Source organism: Homalodisca vitripennis, chromosome 8, assembly GCF_021130785.1.
Source record: "Homalodisca vitripennis isolate AUS2020 chromosome 8, UT_GWSS_2.1, whole genome shotgun sequence".
Classification (NCBI taxonomy): domain Eukaryota; kingdom Metazoa; phylum Arthropoda; class Insecta; order Hemiptera; family Cicadellidae; genus Homalodisca; species Homalodisca vitripennis.
In genome coordinates, this window is record NC_060214.1 from 101,254,601 (window position 1) to 101,265,626 (window position 11,026).

Consider the following 11,026-nt stretch of genomic DNA (forward strand, 5'->3'; position numbering starts at 1 on the left):
TAATTATTAATTATTAAGTTTAACTTTCACAACTTGATCCAGGACAAGAATATTACACCATCTAGGACAGAAACTACATCGTAAATTCTTCAAACTTTAAACGAGCGTAATGTTTTAATGAGTGAACCTTTTGAGGTCATATTTGCGGCATTATACTCTACTAATAAAGAACTTTTGGTGTACTATTCGACTTACGCTCTCATTTAAGATTTCCTTCTGACTCCTTGAGGCTATCCCCTCACATGACACAAAAATGGTAGTTACTTAAAAAAGTATATTTATAGCTGCAGTAAATGATGTAACAAGTTCTATTGCTTTACTTGTAATCGTTAGGGAATTATCACGCCCATGATACTATAGTTAATACAATATAATATAGTTAATTATATAGTTCATAATCATGATCCCTCATAACGCTGCAGGAGTTAGATGAGTGAAAGTTTTTTGAGTTTAAAATAATATTAAATAAATCTTTGAAAGTATGTTTCATGAATAATCTCTGGTGCTTTGTTTGATGACGGCCGTTGCATCACTAAACGAACCTACAGAAATTTAATTACCTACTTTATATTCATAATCCCTAATAAAGCTGCAGGAATCGAATGAATGACAATGTTTGAATATAGAACAGCAGTTGTGAAGGGTTTGAATAAACATTACGAAATGGAACTTTTATTATGCAAATGAAATTGCTACCGGCCCCTGTAACTGCCAGCCTTATTCTACCAGAGCTGTATATCAGAATTAGTGTGTCACGACAAATTAAAAACAAGTTATCTGAACTTCATCACATATTGGATCTCTTTTTTTTTTGTTTTTGATAGTCACTTTTGTGGGAAGTTGTGGGAGTGATGCGTTTATTTTTATAGAGGACAGTTAATTTGTTTCACGCTATTTTCGATGCTTATCAACAACAGCTTACTAGACTTGACAGTTACAAAATACGACGTTAAAGCAACGCAAGATTATTTCGAGGAAAGCTTTAAGAGACTATATTCCCCATAACAAATTAGGTAAAAAAAGAAATTATTTTGGTGATTTATTTATATATATTATATAAAATAAGCAAGTAATTGCACTTGTCCTTTTGTAACTATATTTATGGAAATGAATAAATAAATTTTAAATTAATTTGACAGGTATTTAGTCTTCCGATCATGTGTTAGTTTGGTTATTTAAACACGCGTGTAACAGAAACGGCCAAATACTAAATAATTGAATCCATTTTAACGGGCAAATATAGACAACATAATTTTCACAATTTCATTTTCCAAATTTTACTATGATTAAAACAAAATTTCTACTGCTGTATTTGTACTCGTTTTTAATCAGATAATTAAAGTCTCTCCTCGTCCTACTCCTCCAATACATTTCCTCCAATAACAATGAAAATCATGAAAGCTACTAAAGGGATGGATAGAATTTATATAAAATATTCAAATAAATTCATTTCACATTAGTCGAATATTCACGAGAGAGAAATGCTCGTTAGAGTTACGGAGAGGTCAAGAGAATAAACTTAGAACTTTCGGTGGATAAAAACTAGTTTGGGACCCCACTCTTGGACATTGGATAGAGGATAACGTATACCTTCCAACAATCACTGACTACAATTAACTATACATATGTGACTTTTTTATATGAAAATATTTGCTGCAATATCTGCAAGGGTTGCGCGGGTAAGTTACAACATCGTCCTCATGGTAGAAAGGTGAATTAAGATGGGTAGGAGTCTCAGGCATCTAACGGAGAGGTCACGGGTTCAAATCCCGGGGAGGTCCCAACACGAATAGCAATGATATCTAGCTTAGCTGAAAGCGAGGTTTAAAGATAAGACACTACACACTCACCACAAATCCTTTATTCTCCTACTTCTTCCTTCCTACGGTGCTGCCAATGTAAATATTCCTCCAAATCGTCGACAGTAACAGATGACAAGTGCTATGTAGTACAAGGTTTGAGCAGAAGACAAGCTGAGCAGCGATGGCTGACCTAGATAAGACAGAGGTCGTCTGTATGGGTCGGATAACTGTCACTGTACTTGTGATGCAACAAGCGTTCTGTCCCTGAACAGGATTCACTGTTGTAGTAATTTACACTTGAGTTGTCAAGAGTGAAAAAGTGTACCCAACTTGTTTTACAAATCATGTCCTAAATCCACTAAATTAACAAGAGATTTTAAGGCAGCCCACGTTTTTTGTAGGGCATGCTCTTGATTGTATCAGTTATACAGGAGACAGTCGTTCATATGAACGACTGCTGAACTAAGTATTTTGAGGTTCAAGGGATGATTTCAGTCAGTTCTGATGTGTCACGTTCTTGATTGTTATCGTTCAAATCTCTGTTACCTCTCCTTTCACTCCACAGACGCCAGTCCAATCGCTCACTCGAATTTATATCATTGGATGAGTTATCTCTTGTGTAACTAACACATTCAAAGGCCATACACCCGATACAGATTTTTATTAACCTCTAGAAATCAATAAAGGACTCGTTATGGGGGGAAATAGAACACGTATATTTCAATAGATAGTTATAAACATGCAATGATATTTTTATTTACTACTTATTCATGGTATTTAAACACATTCTTATTAGATTGTTACGATATATCTTTAGCAAAACATCAATAGCAATGGATCTTTGAAAAGTCTGTTTTATAGTTTACTCGACTAAAACAAATTATTCGCCAAAGCTCAGGTAGGTTTCAATACAGACTTCCTTATTGTTTTATGGAACAATTAACCAATTTGATATTGGATTAATTGCACACTGCATGTGCACACTACGCATTCTGTACTTATAGAATGTTTCCAAACTCACACTAAAAACTTTGGTAAGAATGTTCGTATTTTTGACACATTTTTTATGAACACACGAGTAAGTTCTCGGACGCATGACTTGGAAGGTCTACGCTGTACAAGTGTGTCCATAAATTTTAAGTGATGAAGAATTTTACACATTTTTATTGTTTGTAGTTATTCTATATGACATTTTGAATCTAACATTTTAGTTGTTGATTAAACGTTATGTTAACACACTTGTTTTGCTCACGCTTGCGTATTTGCTAAATACAATTTGTGCATTTCCAGTTCCAAATATACACCGACTCCACCATTAAATTTGGCATTAAATTTCAGTAGGCTAGTTTTAGTTTATGAAATGCCAGTTCGCCATTTTGCCATAAACTGTTTTTAGAACCCATAAAACAGAAACCGAACTCCGACACACGTTCTGTCCAGTTATTTCCACCAACGCAACCATAAAATTAGCAGATCAATTTCACAGTATTTGAGTAGTTCAGTTATGGAAGGGTGGGTTTGGATAATCTCCCAAGTTATGAGATTTATGGAGAGTTTCAATGGTCGGCTGGATCTCCACAATTATAGGTTGCCGTATTGGAGAGAGCGGAACGGGGATGCTATAACACAGCAGAAAGTAAAATCTATTATATTAGACCTACAATGTGGAACGCGTGGAGAGATCTTCTTTAATAGATTCTGTCGAATGGTTACTGCAAGCACTTATAGGCTATGAACAGTAATAAAACTCCTAGTAAGTGTACGTTTACTGCTTCCATCCTGACAACTCCACTTTACTAGCTTCAATTACTGTGCAGCCTATCTCTCTCTTGACATCTGACGCAGAGAGGTTCCCAAGACAGAGTCTTTTGGAAGAGGCTCTTTAGATCATACCAGTCTCCGATCAACCCCTTTTGCAGAATCTTCCATCAGAAGAACATTTTTTCAGTTCCAGAAACTACTTTACCAGTTCGCATACTCTTAACTTGGAAGAATCTTTTGGACAGAATACCTTGAATACAAAATTCTAAAGAGACTTGGAAGAGCAAAATGAGAACTTAATTACTTTTCCAATGACACCGACAGGATCTTGTTCATATATTTTGGATCTTCCCGAAAAGACTTAAACTGTACTAAATTAAATAATTACCAAATGTGAATGAATCATTTTACAAGGTGAAGTTAGAATCGCTTATTCCCTTCTTAAACTCCACCTGAAAAGACGCGTCTTGCGTCATAATCCTTGGACATTAGTAGATGCAGCGGTCGGAAAGTAAAAAATTAATCATCTAGCTGTTGGAAACTTTGAGGTTGTTTGTTTAGTACTGATGATTACTTTCTTTTTTTCCTTTAGGCAGAATTTGAACGCTGTTTTGGTGAGATGACAGAATTTGTAAGAAAACCAGAGAGGAAAGCATTAAAAAGTTCTACAGGATCACAAAGTGTTAGGAGCACAATATTTAATTTTCCTATATAGTATGTGTCACCGTTAAGACCTTTAAAGCAATAAACACAAACGTTTACTTAACCTACAATTTAAGATTTTGTGGCACTCTTTGTGACATATTCTAGAAGTGAGTTCGCGGTGGAAATACATTCTAACCTGTCATTATTAGATATAAAAACCGGAAAATTGTGATTGTGTGTGTGATTAAAACTCATGGACCGCTCCAAGTTGTGGGGGAAAATGAAGAAATCGTCAATGTTTTCTATCTCTGTGTTAAATATTTGTGCAATGTAATTGTATACTCCCACAAATTCCTTAGCGCAATAATAATCTACAATAATTAATTTCACAACGCGCTTTACGAAAACGTGCCTAATTTACATTTCAAAATTTATATCGAGGTTGCATTATTACGAAAGCACACTTGTAGTGATTAAACATTGTTTTTTTCAATTTTTGCATCAAGATTTTCTGACACTGACTTCACTAGCAAAAACAGACCAACATACTTGTCGATGGATCTTATCTACGACAAGAATTAGACGCAGTCGGCTATAATTTGTCTGATCGCGATACGAGAGCAGTTGCGCACCCTTATTATAATGACCTTCCTGCCCGTCCAACAAAGGTATAATTTAATGATGTGAACAGGGCAAACCAGTCGTTCCTCCGCCCCTTGCCAAAAAAGGAAACCGACTCGGGAATTTCTCGCAGCCCAGCAAGGAAGAACAGATGTTTCATAAGGCGCCCTAGGCTACAGGCGTATCGTTCTAATCATTTCCGGCGGCTGAAAAGGGTTCAAAATAATTCGTATACATAACTTAGAATCCGATAAGAAGGTTTTTACGTGTAAGAAAATCCTGTACCTTTTTCGTTGATTTCTTTATAATTCGAATCTGTTTATTTTAACCACAGGGCAATTTTCGCAATTATCGTATTTTTTTTAAATCAAGTAAACAACGGGTTCTTATCTATTTTTCTAACGATTGATACCATTTTAAGAAAGTTTGTATACTTATTTACAAGAAAACATTTACTGCCGATGGACAGACAATCTTTTGAGTTCACTGGTGGCTAATTGATAAATTTAGATCGCTTTATTTAGGCTATTGAATTGTGAAGAATAATTATTACCATTTCAAATTACGAGCCGAAAGAGCATGGGTATGTTTTATTCATTTAAATCTTATGGAATAGTGTACAAATACGTTAGCTGTCGATAAAATATTACCTTATCAGTGACTTTATCCATTCGAGTCGTTAAACAATATAACGGGAAAACTATATTTACGTTTGGGCCTTTAATAAATGCACTGTACGTTACTTTTCAGGATATTTAAATTTTGAGTCTCTGTACGTGGCGTTTACGTCTTTCGTAACCTAGGAAAACTGATTCTCTGTATGTTCTACTTGACCCCGGAACCGTTTACCGCATTCTTACAGGCTGGCCTCAGATGATTACTGGTTAGTGTGCGAAAATACCGTGACCACCAGCCCGGGTTCACGGAGTGATAAGTTAGATGCTAGGCACCAAAAATTGTTTTACAATCATTAGGCAAGCCTATGTTGGTTTCGTATACCCTTTCTTGGCCAAAAGGAGTCATAAATAATTTGGACCAGTTATGTTAGAATGCCTTTAGAACGCTACGATCTTTGATCTTTATCCATGAGGTGATTTCATAAAGCAAATCAAAGTGTGTACTACAGGGCAGGAATATTTATCAATATGGCAGGGGCAACCAGAGCCCAAAATTCTCGTAGATTAGCTAACTTCAGTGTTTAAACTAAGAGCCCAAACTGTCAAAGACAGTTTTCCTAGGTTTTCAGCTAACTTTGAATCTACAGCACCACATTAGTTCAAGGCTTCCTTAGAGTATATAAGAAGTAGACGATTTAAAAAAGTTTATTCCTGAACATAGGGGACTATTGGTGTACAGTGGACTTTACAGTGGAAAGAGAACTTGTAGTTTCTGATATAGCCGATTTGAAATTTGTAATCTTGGGTTTATGCCAAGCGCAGGAGCAGGAATGTGTGGTGATGCAATGTATTAGTGAAAGTGAGTGAATATGGAAGTCGTGCAGTCGTTAATATTATGCTTGCTACAAATGCACTTGTGTGGAAGAACCTACCAACCCAGAAAAAGCAAAATAACCTTTAGCAACACAGTTTAGAAGCCATTTACTGAAAATAAAGAATATATTGATACTAGATAACATTCATCTTGCCCCAGCGATGTGGTTAAAATTAAACAATAATTCCTTCTTATCAGGCATCTCAAAATGTAAACTGTATGATATTGTTTAATAAGTAAACATAAGAATAATTTGGAAGTACTGAAAATGTAGTCTGAATACAGGAGTGAGACATTGCAACAATTCTCTTTATAGAAATATCTAGCTTTTTAGAAAAAAAACTTCATTAACCCTTCATTTTAAATATGAAAAATTTATTTGTTTTGTGAATTTGCCTGACGATGGCATTTTTTTTTTATTTCTGAAAGGCATCGCAAATTAAAACTAATATTGAAAATGTGTAATCAGTTACTAGTTATATTAAATTAAAATCTTTCCAAGAATCTTCTTCACACCAAAATTAGGTACTAAGTAATACCACAGATTATATAAATATCTATAATCTGTGGTAATATGTTACCATGATAAGTAAAGACCTTGGAATTGATTGACATCTATATTAATAGAAGATGGGTATGTCAATTTTAATTATTAATTATGAGGAAAAGATGCCGTTATCCGAAAGGAGAACTAAAACAAAATTAACAATGACTTCCTTGTTTTGTACTTAATTATTTTGAAATAACGCTTTTTGTCGGCAAGTTTATAAATATTTCATAGCAGGTTACATTTTTTGCACTTTTGGGTCCAAGATGATTAGACGCACACCCTCTGTGGAGGGACAGTATTCACCTTCTATTTGATTATCAGATCAAACTACTGTATTTCACTACAATAAATAGTGATAAAAAGTGATATTGATTCACATGGAATCAGAATTATTTTCCAATTTATATTATTAGTCGACATAGAGGTGTGTAAAGAAAGTCTGACAACCTTCTGTGGACATACTAGCACCTCAGAAAGATATTCAGAAGAGCTAAGTACACAGTACAATCGTATACGATATGGAAAACAAGATACCAAACGATGACATAATACCACAGTAAGCTCTGACCTCTCGTTAATATTCCACATTGAGGTATGCCTGCCCGCCTGCACTCCATTTGACCTTTGTTCTGTCAACACACCTTCATAACGTCTTCATCAGCAAATATTAAGTCAAGGTCAACAGCCTACCTATCATTTGTGTATTTGCCATGGCATGATAGGTAAAACGTATACAGATAAATTAATTTTGTAGGATTGTAGAAAAAAATAAACAGATTTTTTAAATTACTTCTTGAGTAATTCCAAATAATCATCGAGGGCATCTTGTCACGGTAAAATATATATATATATATATATATATATATATATATATATATATATATATATATATATATATATATATATATATTAGAAGGAACATCTAATATAGTTATGTAATTTCATTGAAAGATATTATATAAAGGGGGCGTTTTTCCATGGGCCTGGTTAAAGAATTACCCGAGATTCCTTCCTATAATAGACAACATAGTTCAGTAATTATACTTATGTGTCCCCTATTATTCCTAATTTAGGTATATTGTCTTAGACGCCTGAGATTATGATTTATTTAAATACTTCAACCAAAACCTGATTGCACCACCATAACAGTAGGCAATGCACAATGTTGTACCACCATAACAGTAGGCAATGCATATTGTTGTACCACCATAACAGTAGGCAATGCACATTGTTGTACCACCATAACAGTAGGCAATGCACATTGTTGTACCACCATAACAGTAGGCAATGCACATTGTTGTACCACCATAACAGTAGGCAATGCACATTGTTGTACCACCATAACAGTAGGCAATGCACATTGTTGTACCACCATAACGGTAGGCAATGCACATTGTTGTACCACCATAACAGTAGGCAATGCACATTGTTGTACCACCATAACGGTAGGCAATGCATATTGTTGTACCACCATAACAGTAGGCAATGCATATTGTTGTACCACAATAACAGTAGGCAATGCACAATGTTGTACCACCATAACAGTAGGCAATGCACATTGTTGTACCACCATAACAGTAGGCAATGCACATTGTTGTACCACCATAACAGTAGGCAATGCACCAATGTTACACAGTAATAACAGTAATTTACATTCAAGTGTTTGGAATCAAATAACAATCGTTTGTGTGTTGCCATTGGTGGGGCAACGCACAATGTTGCACCACCATAACAGAAGGCAACGCACAATTTTGCACCACCATAACAGAAGGCAACACATAATGTTGTACCACCATAACAGTAGGGAATGCACCAATAATCTATAATAATTAATTTCGCAATGTGTTTTACGTATACGAGCGTAATTTACATTTCAAAATGTACATTTTTATTTTTATTTATGCCTAGGTTGCGTTATTATTAAGTTTCGAAAGCTTGTAGTGATTAAAAATACTTTTTTAAATCTTTGCATCTAGATTTTCTGGCACTGACTTCACTAGTAAAAACAGACCAACATACTTGTCGATGGATCTCATCTACGACAAGAATTAGACACAGTCGGCTATAATTCGTCTATAATTGTCTGATCGCGATACGAGAACAGTTGCGCACCCTTACACAGTAATAACAGTAATTTACTTTCAAGTGTTTTGAATCAAATAACAATCGTGGTTTATTCTATCGTTTTGCTATTGTTTGTTCTATTCCTTATCTTTCATTTTTTTTTGTTAAATTTTAGGTAGGCATTTTATACATGTAGGGATTATGTACAAACAATTATTATTCATGAATAAGAGGTAAATACAGCTAATATTTTACAAAATCATCATTACAAAATTATCAGTATTCAACACATTTCTTTCAGATTTTATCTCTACTTAGTAAAATGTAAGATAAAAAACAATCATTTATATAACCTAACATTAGTACATTGGGTGTCGTAAATAGGTTCAGTAAATGGTTTATAATATTAATTCGTTTTTCGTGTACAAAAATGGATCATCAAATATTTTTCTAAAGAGACCCTGAATATCATCTAGGGATAGATTTGCATTACAAACACGAGGCTAAGTTATAATGATCTCTAGTAAACGAAGTACAAATCTCACACCATATACTGTAGAATGCAGGTCCGCCCTTGAGGTATGGGAGCGGAGCGCCAGTACAAGGTGAACTACTGATCTACAACTACGCTGTACTACCGATTGACTGTAGACTGTAGACTTACCGATGGCGACGCAAGCCGGGCCATTGAGGGCATTCCCGGAGATCTGCGTGATACCCAGAAGGAGGTCGCCGACCAGAAGACAAGCGACATGGTTGGTCTGGCAGCGCCAGTGCAGGACGTGATAGGTGGAGGGCAGCAGGCAGGATGCCACGAGGGTCACGGCAAGGAAGAACACGGAGATGAAGAACCCGATAGGGTACAGAGTGAAGCGAATGTCGTTCCTGGGGGACACTGTGACATCGGGGCAGTCGAACACACTGATACCGTCGTTCGGGTGCTCGAACAGATGTTCGATGCAGAAGTCGGTGATTATCTTTTCCCCCGATCGGAGCGTCCCGTCCGGTAAAAGATGGTGGGTGTCGTCTAGTTTGCCAGAGATGGAAAATTCGAGACAGGTCGGAAACCCTTCGATGAAAGTCACGTTAGGGATGTTCAAATTCTGCGAGTGCACTTTGCAAGACTTCTCCTTGCCACTGAACACTGCCCGGCGCCCACAGCACTTCTTCACTCGCGGCAACGGGTTCGGATCCTCGGCAGTGGGCATGCACACGAAACATCCCGCGATGTTGACACAGTACCGGCCCGGGTCCGAGGGGTAAACATCCACATGGGCTACGGTCAGTTGGAGCGAGCCGTTGTCGAAGATGAAGAACGTAGGTGGCGGAGGCTGATCGGAGAGATCGAACACGGACTCGAAATACACGGGAGACTCCCCTGGATTACACCTGGGCATCGTGTCTTCCTGCATCCTCCAGTCGTCGGGGATGGTCCCCGGCGGATAGAGTGTCTTCTCTGTCGGAGAATACACCGCCGGAGCCCAAGCGGGTATCCTGAACGGGCGGCAATTCCCGTCTTCCGTGACTATGGTGCCGTTCGGGCAACAATTGAAGATGACGACTTCGCTCGCGACGTGCGCTACGAGCGCAGTCACGAACACAGTCACTACCTCTGCGCTCAGAGCCATGACGGAGACTGGCCCCTGGCCCGCGCGCCGACACTGTCATCCCTCCTCCGCTACTATCTGCCCTCCCCTTCCCCTCCCCTCCTGAACCGGACAACTGTTGACAAGTGACAGCTGATAAACTTGCTGTCGGTCAACAGACAGCCGCCGCTCTTTGGCTTCACTGAATACGGCCTTACTTCCTTATCAAGATCCACAATACACTTTGTAATCATAATGATCAGTTTGTAAAGATTAACATCATAAGTAGGCCTATACTAGACATGACTAATTGTGTTAGTTTTGTACTTCCTTGCAATATTAACTACGTGCATTATAAAATTTTTGCTACCACTTTCACCCATGTACACGTTTTACAAATTAATACAATACTTCTCCAAATCATCCATCACTCGGTATATAAACAATTTATCAGTCCATTATTATCGGTTAAAATTATGAAACTATTCTAATTTATTTTTTTCGGG

The 11,026-nt window shown here is 36.9% G+C and overlaps 1 protein-coding gene across 2 annotated transcripts in view; it reads right to left on the reverse strand.

Moving 5' to 3' along the window:
- Positions 1-10,598, reverse strand: part of LOC124367797 (probable G-protein coupled receptor Mth-like 1) — a 134,807-nt gene extending 124,209 nt beyond the window's left edge. For both annotated transcript variants that reach the window (XM_046824913.1, XM_046824912.1), the window contains exon 1: positions 9,599-10,598. In XM_046824913.1, coding sequence (XP_046680869.1) covers positions 9,599-10,562 — 964 coding nt within the window. In that variant the 5' untranslated portion in view covers positions 10,563-10,598. The remainder of the gene's footprint in view (positions 1-9,598) is intronic.
- Positions 10,599-11,026: the final 428 nt, after the last annotated feature.